The sequence below is a fragment of the Protopterus annectens genome, chromosome 9.part0 (assembly GCF_019279795.1).
Source record: "Protopterus annectens isolate FY-2018-M chromosome 9.part0, PAN1.0, whole genome shotgun sequence".
NCBI lineage: Eukaryota > Metazoa > Chordata > Ceratodontiformes > Protopteridae > Protopterus > Protopterus annectens.
Window position 1 is genome coordinate 580,925,087 of NC_056743.1, and position 24,044 is coordinate 580,949,130.

The 24,044-nt window shown below is 43.9% G+C and overlaps 1 protein-coding gene across 3 annotated transcripts in view; it reads right to left on the minus strand.

Annotated features, from left to right (window-relative positions):
- Positions 1-3,900: 3,900 nt before the first annotated feature.
- The window catches only part of SLC25A37 (solute carrier family 25 member 37), a 311,455-nt gene continuing 291,311 nt past the window's right edge, over positions 3,901-24,044 (minus strand). For all 3 annotated transcript variants that reach the window (XM_044083112.1, XM_044083113.1, XM_044083114.1), the window contains one exon: positions 3,901-6,184. In XM_044083112.1, coding sequence (XP_043939047.1) covers positions 5,664-6,184 — 521 coding nt within the window. In that variant the 3' untranslated portion in view covers positions 3,901-5,663. The remainder of the gene's footprint in view (positions 6,185-24,044) is intronic.

The window sequence follows — 24,044 nt, forward strand, 5'->3', positions numbered from 1 at the left end:
ATTAAGGCTCCATGATGGAGCAAGAGCTCTGCTTGGGGGCCTGAAGTAGATGATGCTCTTAAGGAACTGTTTTGTCAATGGGTGGACTAAAGAGGGGGCTGCTTGAGGAGATAGGTAGAATAGGTAGACAAGTAGAGGCATGAATCTTTACAGATTAATAAGAAGGGCCTTTAAAAAAAAAGTTCAGTTAACTAAGATAATACAAGGATAGCTGTGCTGACAAAAGGTTGTAGTGGGTGCCGGGTGCCCCATGCTGTATCTGAGGCCCCTAATGTCATGACTTGATTTTCTGGCAGGAATTGGAAGGGGACTCCCTTGTTTTGATGGCAGGCTTCTATCCACCAATGAATTTCCTTTTTCAAGTTTGGGAGAAACTTTATTTTGTGGTTCAAAAGATGTTGCAACTGACATCACATTTTTTTTAAAGATATCATTGGATTTTTCTCATGTGTAGTCTGGCATGAGGTACCATTAGAATGCAGACAGCCATGCATCCCAGGACCCTGACTAACTCGCTGGCTGTCAGATACTTAAAGTATGAGGGGATGGAAGTACTGGGTTAAGAAGGCTGCATTCTCTTGTGACAGAAAGGCCATTTGCCTGTTCCCAGGACTCCTAAGAAAAATCAAAGAGGGAGTGAGATTTGACTTTTTAGACGGAGGGTGAAACCCAGGCTTGAGAAGCAGTCCCATGCAAGGAGAAGAGGTGCTTCCAGTTCCTTTATATATTAATACAGAGATTAATCTGTGACTGTCTATATGAGCATGACATTTTGGAACTGAGGGGATGCCTGAGCATCTTGGGAGAGAGGCAAGACAGTTTGTATTATCTTATGATTTGAAGGATCCATTTGTCCTGGATAGTGTGCAAATACTTGTTTAGAAACAGGAAAAGCCTGCATCCTAGTCTTTAAGGAGGAGAGGGTAGAGCTGGGGCTGGGCTTCAGCAGAGGGGAAAGGGAGGTGCCTGGCCGCTCCTTGCTGGACCTCTAAAGTCAGAGCCAAATAGGCCTGGTGCTTTCTTCTGCATATCTTCTATGTCATCTCTATTTATCTCACTTGGTCTTCTCCTCCTTTTTGCCTAGGCTGGGAGGTGGGACAGTGGCTACTAAACCTCAGTGGCTTTACCTTCAGGAAATCATTTACAATCTGCAATGACTTAGACTTGTCCTCCAGTTTCTTAAAAATGGCTTGGGCCTTGGCTCCAAATAGAAAATACTTAAGGGGAGCATCCAAGATTTCAGATTCTACATGCTCAGGAAGGTTATATTTCCTTTACCAGACAGACTTCCTAATAACAGATCCAGGAGGAGCCACACTGCTAGATGCAACTTTGATGTTTGAGTGACAATGCAAGAAATGTTTTCCAACCTGACAGCATGAGTTGCAGAGATCTAACAATTCCTTAGCAAGAACTCAGTCTTCCATCCATTCCAGCTTCACTTTCATCTAGTCCAGAAGAGTTTCCTGGTATTTACCTATATGCAACTGCAAACCGACAGCCCTCACAGCCTGGGTGATTTAAGTGTAGACTTTCTTGCCAAAAGAATCTAGGGTACTACCCTCAGTCTCAGTTCATAAAGGGTTTCTTAGAGGGGTTATATTTGTCTCCCTTGGGACTGACACTACCTCAGCGTTCTTAACAAGGTACTTGAGAGAATACAGAACCCTATAAAAACAGTCTGGTTTCTTGGTAGTAGGTGGTTGAGAGTCAGGATGCAGAGACTAATCATGAACTACATCATCCCCCAACTCCACAACTAGTGGCATGGCCAAAGGTTTTTGCTCAAGAAGCTTAATAAAATTCTCCAACCCCTTTTCTTAGACTGGGGAGTTATCTGTGTCTCCCAGTTGAACTATTTTCATCTTACAGAGTGCTGCCCCAAAAGGTGAAATTCTCAGGTGGTAAACTGAGGCAAGATTTATCTGAAAGAAAAAACAGAAAAACCTGCAGCAGACTGGTTTGAAGAAGTGCCCTGGTCTGGCATGAAAGCACTTAATGCTGTTTTATTACTTCTACTATTAAAATGTCTTGATTGGTTTTACTGACGTGTACTGCTGTTTTTTCTAATTGTTCTACTGTATGACTTGCGTGTTTTACCAACACTAACTCCGTGCACCTACAGTTTTTTTTTTTTTTTTTTTTTTTTTTTACATAAGACTTTCATCTGACTAAGTCAACATATGAACCAGAAGAAACCTGATCTACATATGCCAACTCAACCTCATCATAGTTAAAAAGAATCAATGGATTCCCGTTGGGGGGGGGGGTCCCTCTTTCCTTTCACAGGAGAAGACTCTGTAGCCGGGTTCCTGTTCTGGCTAAGCTGCCCAGATCTCATAATATCCATGAGATCCCTCAGATAGCCGGACAAGGTCCCATGGAAAGGCCTAATGAGAGTGATACCCAGACAGCATAGGTTGAGGCATGCCGATTCAGCCTTCTTAGGCTTGGCTTTGGGTGTGTTGTTGAATGTACATGGCTCAGGCTGTGGGTGAGCATCTGCAGCCTGCACCGCTAAGATGCAACTCCCTCTGTCAAATTAGGAAATCCACCCTCCTCAGAAGTCTTGGAATAGACATTAGAAACCAGGACCTGCACAATAATCCCAAAGCCAACAGATGACCCATGTCTATCAGCCCATGCGGATGAAGGGACCGATGCCATATTGGACTCCAAAAGGGAGTCAGTACAAGCCTCAGTTACATGGTCCACTGGTGGAGGGAAATGTGTCAAAGGAGGAGACCCTCCTTCAAACACAAGTCTCAGTAGATGGGTTAACACAAACTGGCTGTCGTCTACCACCCTAACATGCTTCAGACGTTTCCTGCAATGGGGAAGCAGCATCTCAGCTTGACTGTTGGATGCCATAATACACGAGTCCCAGTCCCTTCCTTTCATTTTGTAAATATTTTTCTATGGATTCCACCCTATGTTTAATAGTCCTCAACTGAAATATGCACAGTGGGGACTTGGTCACGTTGTGCTTCAGGCCCAGGTGAAAGAGTGTGGAAGTCCCTGTGAGCGTTTTCCCATGCTCTAAGCAACTATTGTTCCAATGCACATCTCACCATACATTCCCCACTGCTCCGGTGGCATAAAGGGATAAAGCCTTGACTACAGCCTAGGCAATGTGGGTTTCATTACTGGCTCAAGCGAATGATGAGGCAGTAGGGAGGGACTGACGTGCCCGTCCTGGGTGGCAGGGCTCATAATGATGCTCTCCAATGGGAATCATGCTCCAAAGATGAAAGCTGCAGTCAAATGCAGTCTATGCTCATGAGGTGGGGAGGGTAGGGCACAGATGAATAAGCCCCCAGGATGCCCTTAGGATCCATGACCAGCCGCAATGATACCGGAGTAGTCAGGGGTGGGGGTAGGAGGGTGGCTGGTAGATCTGGTGTAGACATGGGGCACTGACAGCTTGGTCTGTACGATGAGATCCAAGGGGACCAAAAAATAGTGAAGAAAGAAGTTCCTCAGTGCACAACAGATCTGCTCTGGGCTCCTACAGCAAGAAAGCATAGAGAACGGCACCATCCGACAACCCTTATACCGTGACTTCCTGATGCTGGAGGGAAGGCCATCCACAGGCACATAAGGAACAGGAAAAGGTCACTGGCATTTGGGCTGCCCCAGGACTTCCACAGCAGAAAATTCCAAGGCGTTACTCCTTCAACAGTGAAACATGATTAACATCTACATTTATCAAATCATCAGTCCACATAAACAAGAACCTTCCTGAAACGGACTGACTTAAGTCATCAGTCACAACATAAAAGCAAGAATAAAATGCCCACAAACTGTAAAAGGAATGAGCCAACCTTTACCCTTTTGGTCAAGACAAAGCAAATACATTAGCTACTCTTGTAAGGAAGAAAGTAAAACAAAGTACCGGAGTTCAGAGAGCCTTAATTTATTACTTTAGGTTTACAAGACCTCAACTCAAATATTTCCAAAATGTTTTTCAAGTTTTCAGAGCACACTCTCCATAATAAAAGTAGCAGCACTTATTGGACAATAATAATTCTCAGTATGTTTTATCAAATATATATTTAGCAGTCAGTTTTTTTTTTCCTGTATATATATCTTACTTCTTTAATACTGCTACAAACAGTTGTTAATTTTTTCTACATCTTTCAAGACAGCTATCACTCATAGCTGCTAAAAAATTCTGCCAAACAAGTTAGCCATTAGAAGTTAAATCAACCAGCTGAATTCAGAATGAATATAAATTTTATATCCATGTGCATGAGCACATTTTTCCCATTGCTCAGAGTACAGGAGAGGGAAACTTAAGTTGTTACATACTTCAGTGAGACAGATACGAGAAAGGGTTAATTGCAAATGTTCTAGCAGTCACTTTTGTTCAGCAGAGAACTGTAACAAGATTAATGAATATTACTTTACAGACCACCTTTCTGGGGTCTTTCCCAAACTACTCCACAAAACCACTGCCAGCTGGTTCCCTTTTACTAATAGCTTGGTTCTCAGCATCTTAAATAAATGCTGTATGGAAAAGAAAGGGAAAGAAATGAACAGTATGGCATAGTATAGCAATGCTATCAGTTTCATTTCAAAAGCCAGAGGGCAACCCTATACAAAAGGGGCAAGATACAATAATAAAAAGAGGTCACCTCACATACAAACAGTACACTTGTGTTTAATACTAAGGTTTTCAGAAAGAGCAGAAACTGGAAACAGAAGTCTGTTTCTATTGGACATGGATGTTGAACAAAACCCATCAGCACTAATACAGATGCAAATTAAAATACATTTACATTATTCTGTGAGGTGTGGTCTAAGCTCCTCATTTTACTACAGCATATAACCTGTTGTAACAGGAGAAAAGGCTCATACTCGAAGTAAAAAAAACTTCAAGTTATCCGAATCCAGTAAACAGCAACAGCACACCCTCTCAAGCCAGCATCACCAGAAATTTCAAAAAAAAAAAAATGCACAGGAAGTGCAGTTAAAAACTGCTCAACAATCTGCAAACTTCAGCGGGAATGTGCCATTACATTGGAATTTTCAACATTGCTGACTGACTTAAGGAAAACAGGGTGTGTCATATAATGGGAAAATGTTTAACCTATTCATAAATTAAAAGTTTTAACAAATCTAAAATAAAACTCCAAAAAACTGATCCAGTCTTAAAGGCATTGTTGTCAGTAGTGAAACGTCAAGTGCATTTTGGAGGGGTACTTGTGTAGCTGACATCAGGATCAATTTAAAATGGGTTCAGAAATTACCAGTAAAGGGGTAAGTAGCAAGAATATCATAACTGAATGTTGAGATTTAAAATGAAAGACTATATGCTACAGTACAGCACCTATTACTAAACAAGAAATCAGCACAGAAAAATTATTACACACCACCTTTCCTTTCATAAACACCACCCTCTCGTACGCAGCATTATTAAGGACACCACATGGCTAACAGAATGAAAGTAGCACATAACAGAAATTTTCACAGATAAAGGCCTTTATATTATACCGTAGATGTTTAGTTGCCAATAATCTTGGAATAGAGTTGAAAATGGCTCCAAAAGAAGACCATAAACCTTAGCCAGCAACACAAGTCCCAATGCAAAACTAATACATGTATTAAATTATGATTTTGCCAGACCAAAATCTGTAGCTTATTTAAAGAAACTCAGTTCTTCAGTATGATGTTTGTCTCTCCATCTGATGTTTAGTGATGAAATACTTAAAGAACTCATAGACGGACCATGCAATAGCAGTGGAAGGCATCTGGTAAATTACACGAGCCTGCACTCCCTTGAAGAATGCTGGAATTCCCCCTAGCTGATACACTGTCCTAAAGGCATTGGCCATTCCTGACAGATGTCCACTGATATTAACAGAAGTTAAGGCTACATTTTCCTGTGTGTTCAGAAGTGTTTTGCATACATCGAGTGGAGTAGTGGCAGCAGCGGCTACTGCCCCAGCCATTGCACCAGAAATGATGTGCGATCCAGGATGGTAATCTCTACGAGGGTTGAGATACTCTTGCATAATTTCATAGGTCATGAAATGGATGGCCTGGAAAGGAATGTTCATCGTCAGCTGGGTCGTAAAGCTTCTGTAAAATGCACCAGTTCCTTCAGTTCGCTGCACTGTCCAGATGCAATCCCAGACTCCTTTATATGGTGAATTATAAATCTGCATCCTCTGTTTGACAACTGTACATTAGTCAATTTGATTTTTATGGTGACACACCAAGTTGTTTACGATGACATTAGTAAGAGACCAAGATTTTAAACAAAAGGAAAAATGGGGGGAAAAAACAAAAAATGTCAGTGAACAATTATTCTAAAACAGCCGTTCCATCAAAATAAATTTAAAATCACAAAATGCTGACACCTACATTCCACAGATTTGAGTCTTTTTTTTGAGTTTGATACAAAACTTCAGAATTAAAAACATTACAACCCACACTCACTTTATAGGGAAAGCGATGTCACATTTACAATAAAATGTTCCCACACTCCCAATCAATTTAAAAATCAAATACATGACCCTCAAATCTCCACACCATTCACATCAAGTTAAAAGTAAAATTATTCATTATCACTGTCCATAAAAAAGCAAATTATCAGGTGACGTACACACACACTTGTTATTAATGCAACAGAATTTTGATACAAAATACTTCCCTTTATCATCATGGTTACCCTAAGAAGCAAGAATCCAATTTATTCTAACTAGTCCTGCTTTCCCAAAATGTGATTTTTGCAAAGAATAAATGCTTCAATGCACAAAGACAAACAACCGTAAAACTTAAGCCAATAAATACAATACCAAAATTACAGAAATATCAACTAGCTGTATGATCAAAATAAATACGCTTTGCAGGAATATCAGCATATTAGTTCTGTGGCAAGATACCATCAATCCTCTCAGTTACTGTAAGGGTTCAACTAATACCTCAGACAGGAGAGGACCATCCAGAGAATACTATAGTGCAGCTGTGTAAAAAGGCAACACTAACAGCTGCCTACACTGAATGGTGCATATTTAAGCAGTGCACAGACCTACAGGGACTGCGATCACTCAGCTGTAAAGCACTGCACAGCAAGGTACAACTGGGGAAACAAGACGGTCACCAAGGAATGACGTGAATTGGGACATACCTCACAAATCTACCCCCTCAGGTAAAGAGAAAAATTTGCATCATCAGGCATTAGGGGTCATTGCATTATGCACATCAGGGAATGAAACCCACCAATATAGAGGAACATACTACTCCTTGTACAAGAAACATCACATCTCTACCCAAGCTGGCAAAAACACATCAAAATCACAGACTTAATCAGCTGCTGCATTAAGCCATGCACATCACTCCTCCACCTGCCACCCTCTTGGAACCTTCAGGACACCCATGACTCTCAGGCAAACTGATGTGATCAAATAGACATACTGTAGCCCCTTAAGCTATCCCTACTGGAACACCTTATAAGAGCTCCACAGTTTATGTTTCGCCACAGTTGTTCCAATTTGCTGCTACCAAACAAATGACATCTACAGTGCATGTGATGTTTTTAACAGCTTTATGTCTAACAGTTTTATGTCTATTTATGTTTTTTTTCTACTACTTCACTTTGAAAGTATATATATCAAGGAAGGCATGGGATGCTTTATTAAGTCTGATTAAGTGACATTGAAGGTCGTGAAAGTGCTCACTTTGTCCTTGCAATAAAGATTTTTCCTTCTACTGTGGCAGTTCGACTTTTTATACATACTATTGGCTCTGAGGTGAAAACCGAGCTGTTCATCTGGTACCCATGTTTTGGGTTTCTCTGACAGATTAGGACCCCACCCCATTCCCCAATAACAGGATTGCCTTTTTTTCTTCTAGCTTGTTCATTAGTGAAACAATTGCACTGGTGCATTTGCACATGCATACACACAGCCTAGAGGGTCTTGCTTTATGAAGCTCTAAAATAGCATTGCTAGGCTTACAGGTAATATGCCTCAGCAATTATAATTTAATTATCCTGATACCAGGGGCACAGTCTCATTGCGTGAGGGTGGGTAGGGAAACGGCAATGAAAATATTTGAGCAGTACTGTTGCTTTATATTCATAAAATATCAAGGTGAGAACTTTCTTCTTCTAAACGGACTTAATCAGACCTCAAGGAAAAAGGCTCATACACAGACTCACACAAATAAAATGCAGGCTACTTGCATCATAAGACATTTAATGAGCATATTTACTGGAAAAGCTATATGCTAATTACAGCTGCGTAAAAAATAAGCATGTGGGTTTTCATAGCTAGACAACTAAAGGTGGGACTAGTGGAAAATGCTTTTAATAGCCAACTTGTCGACTAACCAACATAAATCAGGGTGTTAGGGCTAGTGCCCAATACACAGACAAAAAAGGGGCATTTTAGTGGACAGTCAGATGCTTGACCTGCTAAACGAAGAGCAAGCTAGCCAATGCAAACCAAGCGAGTACAACTAGTAAGAATGACCCAATAGGCTACCATGGTACAGTAAAGGCTGACCAATCGAGAAACTCCCAGCTAAGACTAGCAAAGGGAAAGGAACAACAGAGTGTTCAAGAAAGAATGTCTGTGTATGCATGCATGTGTTTGAAAGGTAATAAGGAAAAAAGAGCTGGAGAAAGTTGTTGGAGTTGCTGAACATCAGCATACATATAAAATGCCAGTTTGCATGACAACTGGCAATTCTCTTCAGTGAAAAAGCCAATAGAGTGTGCAAAGCCTTGGAAGTTAACTAGTTATCATAAGAGTGTAATCCGAAGGAAGCCAATCTCAGGGTTTGGTAGCCATCAGGGGAAATATAAGCTTTGCCAGCACCACTGGAAGTAGTAAGTAGTCAGTAGTCAGGCTTCTAAGCTGGTATGGACCCAAGGCAACTCAGCCAGACGTGGGAGGGAAGGGAGCCAAGATGGTCCAAGAGGCTACTGAAGTTCAAACTTAACGGTACATGTGATGGCTAAGACTGGCCAAGAGCATAAGCATAGTGTTACTCAAAAGCCAGAACATGGCAACTAATGAAGGGTTCCTCTGGAGGACAATGGGGCCAATAAAGGCCAGTGCACAAATAGGGCAATAGGAACAGGCAGAGAAGAGCTGGGGATGACAGAAGCCCAGATCGTTAGTCCCAAAACAGGTCACCACAGGGGCCAAGATGGGACTGATAGATTTACAGGACAAAGATGCACCAAAGCAGGAGGAAGAGTGACTTGCTTAAATGTTACCAAGAACCAGCAGAAGACATTAAACAATAATGATGTTAAAAGTGGAAACAGTATAGGTGAGAATGGCAGGAAAAGTACAGTTGTGTACACTTGCCATAAATGTAGATGTTAGAGTGTATTCACTGTTGCAGTCATTACATTTGGGTAATCCTGCTGGAGGTTGCCCTCAGCCGGCCTGAATTCCAAAGTCTTGGGTCCTGCATTGGCTGCTGTCGCCCCTTCCCTGACGTCAGGTCGTCAGGGGTATAAAAGAAGCAGCTGATGCCATTTTCTTCAGTTTTTCCTTGCCTTAGATGTCAGGTGCCCCCAAAAAGGGTAGCCAAATTTTATATATATATTCAGAAATACAGAAATATGAATTTTACCTTCATCTATAAGCAAATACACCAAATAGGTAATATAAATCAGAGAAGGAAAGAGAAGATCCAAAAGAAAAAAGGGGGAAGGCGGGTGGGTAACCTGGACTGCAACAGTGAATACACTCGAACATCTACATTTATGGTAAGTGTACACAACTGTACTATGTTCTTCGTGTTTCACTGTTGCAGTCATTACATTTGGGTAGAGTCCCAAAGCTATGGTTGGGAGGCTGGAACTAGACAGCAGAAGGAGCGGCTATGAGGCCCTGCAGATCTGCAGTGGCAAAGCCTGCCCTGGATTTAGAGTAGAGTGGCAGATGATAAAGCTTTGTAAAGGTGTGCACTGAACTCCAAGTAGCCGGCTCTAAAATGTCTGTGGTTGGAACTCCCCTGAGAAAGGCTGCGGAGGTGGCTGTAGCTCTGGTGGAATGAGGCCCAATACCCTTAGACATTGGCTTGCCATGGTGTAAGTAGCAGAAATGAATGCAGTGGCTTAGCCACTTGTATATAGTCTGCTTTGAGATGGGTTTTCCTTGTGATCCTGCAGCATATGCCCTAGTAATTGCTCTGTCTTCCTGAAAGCTTTGGTTCTGTCCAAGTAAAATCTAAGCTGTCTGTGTACGTCCAAAGAATGCAGAATTCTCTCCCCCTTGTTCTGTGGATTTGGGTAAAAGGTTGGCAGATGGATGGCTTGGTTAAGAGCCACACTGGACACTACTTTAGGCATAATGCTGGGTTTGTCCTCAGGGAGACCCTGTCTGGATGAAAAATGATGAAAGGTTCCACAACCATGAGTGCCTGTAGCTCTGAGACTCAGACTCATCTTGCAGAAGTAATTGCTAAGAGCAGAGCTGTTTTCCAAGATAAAAACTTCATGTAAAAATCAACTACCAATCATTAGGGGACCGCAGTTCCACTGTGGCCACCCCTAACCGGGAAAAGCCGAAAGACACAACATCAGCAGTAGCAGCTGGCTCAAAAGGAGGCAGGGTGAGCTTTTCCAAGACATAGTTGAGGTCCCATGCAGGTATTGGTAGTCTCCTTGGGGCCTTAAATTTTTGGCTCCTATGAGGTACTGCCTTAATAAAGGGTGAGAAAAGAGTGGTGGCTCTGTATTGTAATGAGCCAAAATGGCAGAGGCATGAATTTTTATTGAAGAAAAAGATAGGCCTTTGTCCAGCATCTCAGTTAAGTATTGCAAAATCTGAGGAATATTTGGTACTGCTGTATCAGTTCCTTGTGCCTGGTTCCAGGCACAGAATCTCATTTTCCAGCATAAGACTTTCTAGTAGTAGGCCTTCTGGATTCCAGAATGACATCCATCACAGCTTTACTGAAAGGTGTTTTTTGTGTGACTACATTATTCGCCATGCTGCCAAGTTTAATGTCCTGAGTTGGCTGTGCATGATCTGATTGTCTTGCTGGGACAGTAGTCGAGGTATTTGAGGTAAGGTCCAAGCTGGGTATAGAGATAAGTTTCTTAGTACTGGATACCAGTACTGGCGTGGTCAGTCTGGGGCAATCAGTATCATCTTTGGCTTCTCCTGTCTGACCTTTAGGAGCATCTTGGGGAGGAGAGGCAGTGGCGGAAAGGCATATACTGATAGGGCGTCCACTTTCCATGCTTGTCTGTGATAAGTCCTTGTGCAGAACTTTTTAGTTGGTAATTGAGAGGGGAGGCAAATAGATCTACGTCCAGGCATCCCCATTTCCTTGTTATGCTGAAGACTTGTGGATCCAGCTTCCACTCGTGGGGATCCATGAGGTTTCTGCTTAGTCTGCCAGAGTATTTTCCTTTTCTGGCAGGAATTGTGCCTGCAGATGTACTTGGTAAGTCAAAGCTGTGTACCGTGGTGTTGTCTGTCTTTATCAGTAGTTGTCCCAGATGAAGTAGGTCCTTGAAGGCTGTCAGGGCATTTTGAACAGCTAACATCTCTTTTTGATTGATATGTAGATGCAATTGGTTTGAGGACTATGTGCCCTGAATGCATCTTCCTGCCATGTGGACTCCCCAGGCATAGTCTGATGCATCCGTTGTTAGCGTCTGCCTGGCTAGAGGAAATGTGAATGGCTGTCCCTTGTTCTGGTGACAAGCCTTTGCCCACCATCGAAACTCCCGTTGCAGGCAGGGTATGAGAGTAATGACTGTTTACAGGCTGTGGCAATGTTGAGTCCAAACACGTTTTAGGTACCACTGAAGTTTCCTCATATGCAGTCTTGCATATGGAATTAATAGGATGCAGGATGCCATGAAGCCCAAAGCCTGCAGAATGTTTCTTGCAGATAACTGGGCCTTTGTTGCCAACATTTTGAAATAGGTAGTTAGTTGCCTTTGTTTGTCTGGCGTGAGATAGCTTGCACCCAGGAATATTATCTCTTGTGAGGGCACTAGTTTTGATTTCTTTTTGTTGACTGTGTACCCTAGGCATGTTAGAAGTCTTTTCACAAACACCAGATGTGAAGAATGTCCTTGTTCTCTGCTTGAATGAGACAGTCGTCCAAGTAAGGATATATTTGTATTCCTCTTTGTCTGCAGAATGCAATTACTTGCGCCAGGCACTTTGTAAAGACCCTGGGTGCAGTAGATAAGCTAAAGGGCAGTGCAGAGAATTGGTAATGCATTGAACCAGCCTTGAATCTTGGGTATCTTCTGCAGGATTGTCTGATTGGTACATGCCTCTTTTAGGTCTAAAGTCACAAGCCAAGCATTCTTGCCCAGCATGGGCAGAAGCTGCTGCAGACTCAACATTTTGAATTTTGGTATATCCAAGAAAGTGTTCAAAATAGATAGGTCCAGTATCGGCCTCCATGCCTTGTCCTTTCTGGGTACCAAGAACAGTCTTGAGTAAAATCCTTGTCCCTGCTCTTGCTCTGGTACTTGTTGAATGGCCCCCATTGTCCATGAGGGATGAGACTTGTTTTTGTGCCTCTGTCCATTGATTTTTTGGCAGATCTGGCCAGCCGTTTGCCTTTGGTAGAGTATGGAAGTGGAACTTGTAGCCTTGTGACATTATGTTTAGAACCCACTTGTACTGGGTTATGATGTGCCAATTTTGAGCAAAAGTGCTAATTTTCCCCCTAAGGGTGCTGCCAGAAGATAAGTGCTTGGTGCCGGCAGGGGGAAGTCATTGGGGCTGTTTTCTGTATGTTTGTGATCTATCTTCTCCAGCTTTGGAGGTAGAAGCACCCCATTGCTTGTGCCTATAGGGACCTTGCACCTGGGATCTGCCCTAGGGCGTCTGGGTCTGCCCCTTTGAGGACTGTCTGACACAGGAAAGGACCAGTTTTTTGTAGGTCAATGTCTACTAAACCTAGCTGGCTGTACCTGTAAAATAATCTGACAGTCTGCATAGATTTAGCTTTGTCCTCCATTTTCTTTAACGCCTCTTCTGCCTTAACACCAAACAAAAGTATCATGCTGTAAAAGTGCATCGAGTAATTTAACTTCAACATGATCAGGCAGATTTTGTTCCTTTAACCAAGCATGCCTCCTAATTACAGAACCCGTAACTGCGGCCCTGCAGGAGGCCTCCAAAGAATCAAAACCACACTGCAAAGTAGGTTTTCCAACTTGTTCTGCTGCATACAATAAATCCTGCATTTCCTTGTTTTCTGCACATTCAGAATTTAACAACATTTTCTGTTTTAGCAATCCATGACATGTTGCCGATACTTAATCATATGAAATTGACAGTTTAAGGCCCTTACAGCCAAAGTTGCAGAGGTGTAAACCTTTTTTCCCCATCTATCCAGAGCCCTTGGATCTCTGTCAGAGGGGGTTGGGTTTTTTGCAGTGGAAGCCTTAACCCCCTTTGGATCCTGTGAGATAGTTTCTGGGTCAGCAGCAGGGATTTTAAAAAGAAACCTGTGCGAGTCAGGAACCCTGTAATATCTGTCAGGCTTAACAGGAGCTGGGAGTAAGAAGTCAGGGGTCAGACTAGACTCCGAAAACACATCTACAATGTCTAACACAGGTGGAATGGCTAGAGGCCTGTGCTGAGGTACCAATAGAAAATCCCTGAGCCTCTCTTTAGATTCTGAAAAATCTTGGCTCTCCTAGTGGAAATGCTCCCTCATGGTGTGCAAGGTTTCCCCAAAGGAATAGTCCTCAGGGGGAGATGCTGAAGGTATAGATTCTTCAACATCAGAATCCTCATAGGGAGGAAGAGAATATCCCTGATCAGAAGAGGAATCAGAAGAAATAGAAACCTGATCTGAAGAATCACAGTCAGTGTCTTGCCTAGGCCTCTTATCAGGAGGGGGATGGGAACCCCTGATCAAGGTAATCAAGTCTTCGGCCATCTTGAGCATCTGTTTTTTGGGCATAGAGGCCTTTCCACATGGCTCTTGAGTTTGTTTCCTTGCTTTAGAAGGTGCTTTAGTCTTTGAAGCTGAGGTTGTTTTAATGTAAAGATGTTTAGGTCTGAATACACCCTCAGAAGCCGGTGCCTGCTTAGCGGCTCCGGACCCATCTGAGGGATTAGCGTCCGAGGCTCCAATACCTTGAGCATCCAGCGGCATGGCTGACTCCACGTGGGAATCTGTAGCGGCCTGCGACTCTAAAGTAGTGGGTGTCAGGAGCTGCGAAAATGCCTCACTGAGAACTGGCGACTGGCTTAGGAGAAGCTTTGTCGTCGGTTTTGGGCCTTGGTTGTTTTTCTCTATCCTTTTCTTTGCGTGTTTTGTAAACTCCGGTAGTCGGATGGGTAACCGATGACATTTCAGGATAATTAAAATGGCGTCCAAAATAGTTTAAAGCAAAATCATACCGATGCTCAATAGTGTGCTGGTTAAATCTAGCACAAAACCGACAACCAGAAACGTTGTGATCAGGGCCTAGGCAAGGAATACAGTAATGAAAATCCTTACAAGGCATTTGCTTCCCACAAGAAATACAGTCATTAACTTTTTCTGACATCGGTCTGGAACAAGAAAAAAAAGTTTCCCCAATGGGGTAACTTAGCTTTATTGAAGACTTCGGATCTGAAACGCATACGAAAATCTCAGGAGTCGGCCGACCGGCACTTGCGAACTGCTTCTGCTTCAGGCACCGCACGGCAAGAAAGACTGAAGAAAATGGCGTCAGCTGCTGCTTCTATACCCCCTGACGTCAGGAAAGGGGTGACAGCAACCGACGCAGGACCCAAGACTTTGGAATTCAGGCTGGCTGAGGGCAACCTGCCAGCAGGATTACCCAAATGTAATGACTGCAACAGTGAAACACGAAGAACATCTGGGGAAGGGTTTCCTAATGGCAGCAAAAACAGATATAGCTACATGGGAGAAGTCATGTACTGGGAAGAAAACTGAGTGAAAAGAGGGAAATGAACCGCACACAATGTAATCTGCTGACAAATGCAAACACCTAAACGCTGGTCTTTTGAGATCTCTTATTGTTACTTTGTAATCATCTCACTGACTGTTCCAGTGAAATAAGCTTTTGAGGATGTAAATTAAAAGGTATTTCTGCAAGCCTGTGTATGATTTTCTTCATCAAGATCTGATTGTCTGCTTTAACTGAAAAAAAATGTTTGCCTTGATATTTCAAAGATAAAAAGGCAGCAATACTGCTCAGATAGCTCCCTACTGACATGTTAGTATGCACGATGGAAAGTCCAAACAAGCTGAAAAAAAGACCACCAAAAATGCAAGAGAACAGTGAATATTGAACATAGCTCTTCTCCTTTAAACTATCTTTTTGCAACTCCCTGCACCCCAAACCAATATATACCAGCTTAGAGATCTCCATACCTTGGACAAAAGGTAATATTCCAAGAAATGGCAATCCTGGACTTATGTAGTACATTTTTCAGACAGTCACTGTATTTTCTTATTACTGCAAGTCCCAAACAGTCAAATGGTTACCTGCCTGGATTACAGACTACTCATCTTCTGTATTTTGGATTTTTCTCATCTGGGGCATCAGGGCTCTATACAGAAGGAATACACCCTCAACCACAATGAGCAAAGCTTTGAATTCTCTGTCAGGCAGCAAGGTGCTGCAGTCTCCAAGTCCTGCCCTGGATTAAAGGGATCACTGATTCTGACTGTGCATCCTACAACAGACTGTCTACTCAACCAACACCTTGTACTGGACATCTATTTTGTGTGCAACCACATCAGCAGTAGCCAGATGAATTAAAGGTTGTATGAAAGTTACCCTTAATCACAGGATCTATGGTTGATAGATGAGATAGAAGACTCCTCTTCCCCCAGCAATGCTTGAAAGTGGGAGGAGAAAGGAAAGGATGCTGCAGGTCAGTCTATGGTGGACTTCATATGCCTTAAAACTTCTTGGGAAGTTACAGAGAGACATGAACTTTATCTTCTCTTCTACAGAGGACAACCTTCTGATATCCCCCCTCCCATAAGCAGATGGGGAGCAACCCTTGCCATAAAAATCTGGAAAGTATATGCATGTATAAACATGGCGTGTAATGTACAGGACAGTAGTGCTAAGTGTCTGGCACTACTGTCCTGTACAGGACAGTAGTGCTAAGTGTCTGGCAATCAATGACTTGCCTGGCAATGGTTGTTTTGGATTGTAAGCCCTGTAACCAGATCTGGTGCACACATTAGACTAAGCAACCTAAATGTTGCATGTCTGCAGCTGTAAATACATGTCCCATCAGACTACAAACTGTTAAAATTTACAGCCTGAACCACAGATCTGCCCACATGAAATATTGGTCAATGAGCCCTGCTGCATGCAGGCAAGGTCTGGACAGGAAAGCCCTCGATTACAATGCTGCCACTAGGCCATAGCAAGGTGATTCACATGAGGAGCCCTAGGAGCACACCAGTCATGGACACGTTCCAGCAGATCTATAGGGACTACAAGATACCTAATGGAACACAGTCCCCTCTCCCCAGTGTATGTCTGGAGGGCACTTCTGGACTCTTTGCCATAGTGGAGAACAGAAGTGTAATCTTGCCTTCTCTGATTCAAGAACAAAGACTTCACATGTGGGATGCATTACAGTCCTGGCAAGCTGTTCCCACATATGCCGGAAAGACAAAAATCCTTTCATTGCTCTGTGTGCTATGCACTCTGAACAGTCTTCACTCTCTGAAAAGTGACTCATGCCAGGAGATTTTAGTCCGTTTTTCTTTGGATAGCTAAACTGAAGCACTAGCATTTACGGCACTGACATGCCATGCTTTTCTCTTAAAACCATAAAACAGATGCAAAATTAAAAACCAAGACCTGGACTAGCAATCACCCAAACAATTTCTGAAGGGCTTAGCTGTTACAGGCATGGACTGTGGGATCTTTAGCAGGACGAACAGCATGAATGAGATTCAAACTGTAAGCAGCAGTAAAAACTGTAGCTGATGAAATGGACTCGGGGGCTAGGAGCACTCCCCTTGAGTGTATAAGCATATCGATGACTCTCCAGCCAGTCCACATGCTCTCCAGGATGGCTTCATTTTAACAGTTCAATATTCCACTGCTGAACATAAGGGGGATCTTTTTCCAGAGATGTCCTGTCTAACAGAAAGGAATAAAGAAAATGGCCAACATCAACAAGTAAAATATGCAGGCTTCTGACTTTAGTCTGGACAGTTGATTATAACTAACAGTGATGGGATCTGTTTGAAAGTTAATCAAATGGGAGAGTCTCCTCTCATGAAATTCTTTCTTGACTAATGGTCAGTACAGACTAGTCACTAATACAAAGGCAACCCTCAGAACAGTTGTTCTCAGCCTGTCTTCACCCAAAGTTGGAAACAGTGTGCACACATCCTGATGCTGTTCATGACTCTGAATGGGGTACAGGTCTCAGATAGTTTGGAGGGGTGGGGTAAGTACCAAGCATGCAATGCTATTTACTTTCAAGATGAAGGGATGCAAGTAATTTTTCATGGTGGATGGGATTTAGAAGGGAGATGAAGGTACCTCCTTCCCCACTGCTCCTCATGAATAATGGAAGGCTTCCCCACAATGTAAATGAGGTGTCATAGTAACATGCACTTCAGCATTTACAGTCCCTTGGGACCTTGATCCAACTAGGGGGAAAAAAAAATCAAGGTTCCATGGGAGTGCGATGAGGAATCCAGAAGCAGTTATTTGTATAACATACCACAACACTGGCCCAGAATGCACAGCTGAACAGAGCAAAGCAAAAAAGTACAGTTGTGTACACTTACCATAAATGTAGATGTTAGAGTGCATTTACTGTTGCAGTCATCACCTGTGGGTTATCCCTGCTGTGGTAGCCCTCGGTCGGCCCGAATACCTGAGTCGATGTTTTTGTGCGCCAGCTGCCATTGCCTGTAGTCTGTCAGTGCTATAAAGCAAGGCAGCCAATGTCATTACATCAGTTTTTCTTGCCCTAACCCATCAGAAGCACAAGGGAAAAGAGAGAAGTGGTCCTGGTGGTTAAAAGCCACCTTGGGAAGCTTGTGTCCCCCTAGGGGAAGTTGTTAAATGGGTGGTGGAAACCAAGACTGCAACAGTGAATACACTCGAACATCTACATTTATGGTAAGTGTATACAACTGTACTATGTTCTGCACGTTTCACTGTTGCAGTCATCACCTGAGGGAGGATTCCCAAAGCTGAGGAAAAGGGTGGAAGGATAGGTTGAGTCCTCGGTACAGGTCAGGAGGCCCTGCAGAATTGCAAACGCAAACCCTGCCCTAGAAACAGGAGAGGTAGTTGGTAATGCTTTCTAAATGTATGGACAGAGGTCCAGGTGGCCACTTCCAAGATGTCTCTGGTAGGTACTCCTCTGAGGAAGGCAGTGGAAGTGGACATTGACCTAGTGGAGTGGGTACAGATAGACTTGAGGATGGGTTTCCCATGTAGTCTGTAGCAAAATGGATACAGTGTGAAATCTATTTGGAAATGGCTTGTTTGGAGATGGGCTTCCCCTCTGCCCCTGGGGCAAAGCTTACAGGAAGCTGGTCTGTTTATCTGAATGGCTTAGTATGGTCCAGATAGTATTAGAATAGTGTAGAATTCTTTCCCCCTTGTTTTGAGGGTTGGGAAAGAAGGGTGGAAGGTGTATGCAAAGGTCACATCAGATACCACCTTGGGCATAAAGGAGGGGTTAGTCCTCAGGGAAACTCTGTCTGCATGGAAAATTATGAAGGGCTCAACAGCCATGAGACCCTGAAGTTCTGAGACCCTTCTGGCTGAAGTGATAGCTAGTAGGAAGGCAGTCTTCCAAGACAAGTATTTCAATACTATTGAAACCGGTTTGAAAGGAGATGAGGTTAGTTTCTCTAACACATAATTCAGGTCCCAGGGTGGTGTCGAAGGCCTTCTGGGAGGCCCGATAATAGAAGCCCCTCTGAGGAATTGCTTAATCAAAGGATGAGAGAAGAGGAGTGGGTCTGAATCATAACGGGCAGAGATGGCCGAGGCATGGGTTTTAATAGAAGAGAAAGAGACGCCACTATTGAGCAACTCTGCTAGGCAATCCAGGATGAGAGGGATGGAAGGTTGGGAGGTACTACCCCCTATTGATTGTTTTCAGGAGCAGAATCTTTTCCATTTTCCTGCATGATTTTCTGGCCTCTTTGATGACGTCCAGGACTTGTTTGCTCAACAGGGACTCCTTGTGAGGTTTTAGTGTACAAGCCATGCTGAAAGTACAGTCTGTAGGTCTAGGTGCAGTACCTTCCCCCTCTCCTGGGTCAAGAGGTCTGACACCAGGGGAAGCAGCTTTGGTGGCTGTAAGGTCAGACTGCGTAATAAGGGGTACCAATGCTGTCTGGGCCAATCTGGAGCAATGAGGATGGCCTTTGGTCTTTCCTCTCTTATTTTGATCAGAACCTTGGGAATAAGGGGCAGAGGAGGGTATGTGTACACAAAGAGGGAGCTCCAGAGGAAGGTCAAGGCATCCACCTTCCATGCTAGGAGGGGATAGTTGCTGGTACAGAACTTGTGCAGCTGGTGGTTGAAGTGCGAGGCAAAGAGGTCCACTTCTGGGTTCCCCCACTCCTGGGTGATTTGCAGAAAGATTTGGAGCTGCCATTCGTGGAGGTCCAGTAAGTTCCTGCTTGGGTGGTCCGCCATTGTGTTGTTGATCCCTGGTAAGTATTGGGCAATTAGGTGTAGCCCCATGGATGTGGCTGTAAGCCAGAGACTCATGGCTAACCTGCACAGGGGGTAAGATTGGATGCCCCCCCCTGCTTGATGTACCACATTACTGTGGTGGTGTCTGTTTTTATAAGGAGGACCCCTGGCCTGAGATGGGGTTGGAAGGAAGTCAGAGCCTTTTGCACTTCCAACATTTCTTTGTTTGATGTGCAAGTGAAGTTGCTGGGCATTCCAAAGGCCTTGGGTACACCTGCCTGCTAGGTGAGCGGCCCAAGCAATGTCTGATGAGTTGGTGGTGATAGTCTGGCTGAAAGGGCGGAGGATGAAAGGAAGACCCTTGTTCATAGCACAGGCCTCTGCCCACCAGAGAAATTAGGCACTTATAAAAGTAATCAGAGGGAGAGTGGTCTCTAGGGACTGACAGTTCTGACATCAAAGGTTCTTTAAGTACCACTGAAGTTTTCTCATGTGAAGCCTGGCGACAGGGATGAGAAGGATGCAAGATGCCACATATCACAGGGCTTGCAGGAACTTCCTCATAGTGAGGTGACTTCTGGAAGCCAGCTAGGTGAAGTAGAGAGGCAGGAAGCTATGCTTTTCTGGGGATAGGAAGGCCATTTGGGTTGCTGTGTCTAGCACAGCTCCCAAGAAAACAATTTTTCTGGTGGGGTTTTGCTTTGATTTTCTCTCATTGATGAACCCTAAGGAAGTTAGCAATGATTTGAAAAAGAGAAGGTCCTGCAGAAACTTTTCTTTGCAGTCCGCCTGAATGAGGCAGTCATCCAGGTAAGGGTAAATCTGTATATTTTACTGTCTGCAGAATGCCATAGCCGGGGGCCAAGCATTTGGGGAATACTCTAGGAGCAGTAGATAAGCCAAAGGGCAGTGCAGAGAACTGAAAGTGTTGATAGCCTGCTCTGAAGCACAGGAATTTTCTGCACAACTCCCTGATGGGGATGTGGAGGTAGGCATCTTGGGTCTAGTGTCACAAGCCAGGCGTTGTGTGAGCATAGGCAGGAGCTGCTGCAAGGTTAGGATTTTGAATCTGGGGACCATCAAGGAGGTGCTCAGTTTGGACATATCCAGGATGGGGTGTAAAGTGCCCCCTTTTTCTGAAAACAAGGAATAGTCTGGAGTAAAAACCTTTTCCTATTTGATCTGGAGGCACAGGTTCTACTGTCCCCTGGGATATTAGCGTTTGGACCTGTTTCAATGCCTCTGCCCACTGGTTTGGGGGGGGGGGGGTCTAGGTACCCTCTTGGAATAGGGAGTTTGCTGAAGGAGAATCTGTATCCCTGAGAAATTATTTTTAAGACCCATTGGTCCTTGGTTATAGAGACCCAACTGCCCTTGAAGAGGGTGAGCCTTCCTCCTAGTTTTTGATGAGTGAAAGGAGGGCAGAGGGGGGAGGGGGAGTCATTGTGAGTGCTTGCCATAGAAGCTTGGCTTAGAACTCCCTGCCTTAGAGATGGAAGTGGTCCATTGTTGGCTTCTTTGCTGGCCTTGGGATAGGGACCTGGATGGCCTGTCCCTGCGGGGCTTACCTTGGCACTGTCTGCTAGGTGCAGGGAACGGCCCAGTACTTAGAGGGAATGTTCCTGCTGAATCTGGGAGGTTGTTTGCATAGATTTTGCTTTGTCTTTCATCTTTTTAAACACCTCTTCTGCTTTTTCCCCAAACGGGCATTCCTTATCTAGGGGTGCATCTGTAAGTTTAGACTTGACATGATCAGGGAGAGGTTGTTCCTTCAGCCATGCATGTATTCTAACAGATCCTGTCACTGCTGCCCTGCTAAAGGCTTCTAGGGTGTTATATCCACATTGTAATGAGTGTTTGGCCACCTGACAAGCAGAGTGTAGTGATTCTGCCAGCTCGTTTGAGTTGGCACCATCAGGAGAGGTAGTAATCTTCTGTTTTAATTGTTCCAATATTTTAAAATAAAATTGTTGATATTTTAAAATATGAAACTGTCAACTGAGAGCTCTGATAGCTAAGGTTGCAGAGGTGTATACTTTCTTACCCCATCTGTCCAGAGCTCTGGAGTCTGTCAGAAGGAAGAGGATTCTTGGCAGAACTAGTCTTGGCTCCTTTGGGTCCCTGTGTAATGACTTCAGGGTCTGCAGCAGGTTTCCTGTACAGGCATTTGTGAGAATCTGGTACTCTGTAGTACCTTGTCAGGTTTAGTTGGAGCAGGAAGCAGGGCATCAAGGGCTAAGCTGGATTCATGGAAAACATCACCCACCACTTCCAAAATAGGCGGGATGGCGAGAGATCTGTGCTGGGGCAGGTCCAGAAACTCAAGTCATTTCTTTGACTGTGGGAAGTCTTGAGATTCCCATTAAAAATGCTCCCTGAGGGAGTGAAGGGTTTCCCCAAAGAAGAGGTGCTCTGGAGGGGAGGCAGAAGGGATGGATTCCGCTGCATATGAATCCTCAAACATTTAAGGGATGTTGTTCCTCTACAAAAGCAGCATAATCAGATTCCTCAGACTCTTGGTCTGTCATAATTTCTGAAAAAGGATGCCTTTTCCTTTTTGGAGTGGGGGCCTGAGTACCTCGGATAAGGGAAATGAGATCCTCCTCCATTTTAAGCATCTGAGCTTGGGGTGTGGGAGCAGTAGCAAGATGGTGGCTAGAAGCAGACTTCCTAGGAGTGGCCTGGCTTCTAGGCCTGAGAGAATCAGTCTCTGAGAAGCAGTAGTCAGATGCGAAGAGGTCGTTTTTTTGTTAGTGCAAAAGGCCTCCTCAGAAGCCGGTGCCTGTGTCGCGGCTCTAGACCCAACCGAAGTAGAGACAGCCAAAAGCTTGGAAGACGAAGTGGATTTCTGCGGCATACCGGACTCTGAAAGGGTCTTGGCAGAGGCCTGCATAGAAAGTGAATCGGGCATCAGGGGCTGCGCAAGCGCCTCATTGAATTCCAGAGAAATGATGACTTGCTTAGCAGTAGCGTCATCGGAAGGCTTAGCCTTGTGTGGCCTGTCTCTATCTTTATCTCTATGCTTTTTCGGAATGTCAATAAATTGTTGGCTGATGGACGCCATATCGGAATTCGAAGATGGAACACAAAAATAATAGTCTACAAAAAGAGCTCTATGGCAAATGGTCCTCACATTAAAGAAGGCACAGAAAAGGCAACGAGGGACATTGTGATCTGAGCCTAAACAAGTGATGCAGTATGAATGGAAGTCTCGGTGTGGGATCTGCTTTCCACAGGTGAGACAATTAACTTTTTTGGACATCAGTTAGAGCAAGAAAAAAGGGCCCCCAAAGGGTTCTTAGCTTTAGACGTTTTCTGCTGAAATTCAACTTCTGGTAGCGACTGACTGGCACTCGTGCAACTGCTTCTGCTACGGGCTCCACGGCAAGAAAGACTGATGTAATGTCGTCGGCTGCCTTGCTTTATAACACTGATGATCTGATGTCGGACTACAGGTGACGGCAGCCGGCGCACAAAAACATTGACTCTGGTATTCAGGCTGACCGAGGGCTACCACATCTGGGATAACCCACAGGTGATGACTGCAACAGTGAAACACGAAGAAAATCAACATATACACTACTGAAAGCCAAAGAAAAACTAAAAAAAGTGCTGTCAGAGGCAAACACCTGCAGTTTATATGCTGTGGTGAGAGACATTCTGCAATGACATTAACATTGCTATTACGATTCCTTGAGTACATTCACAGTTTCAGCTTGATAAAAAATAAATTGTTTTAACTGCAGGGTAAAGCCCCCCTGCATCCACCACTACAAAAGAATACCCTTCACCTCAATTGAATACACCAACTCTATGACTGCACAACTTTTTTCTTTCAGTTATTCCCATTAGGGGTCGCCACAGCGGAACATCCGTTTCCATTTCTTCCTGTCCTCTGCATCTTTCTCTGTCACACCAACCACCTGCATGTCCTCTCTCACCACATCCATAAACCTTAACTTAGGCCTTCCTCTTTTCCTCTTACCTGGCAGCTTCATCCTTGGCATCCTTTTCTCAGTATACTGAGCATCCCTCCTCAGCACATGTCCAAACCAATGTAATCTCACCTCTCCGGCTTTGTATCCAAACCGTCCCACCTGAGCTGACCCTCTAATATACTTATTCCTAATCCTGTCCACCCTTGTCACACCCAGTGAAAATCTTAATATCTTTAACTCTGCAACCTCCAGCTCTGACTCCTGCCATGACTGCACAACTGTGAAGTTAAAAAAAAATCTCTGCCAGCACTGTAACAGTGTAGGCAATTTATGAGCAAAACTAAATGAACAAATTGCAATTCACCCTACTGTAAAAATGAGTGTGAACTTTTACAAGAAAGCAAACTGAAAAATAAACAAAAGAGGGGAAAATGACTTCAACTGAATGAAGATGTTTTAGCAGAGAACCTTGCTTGAGTTGTGATGGA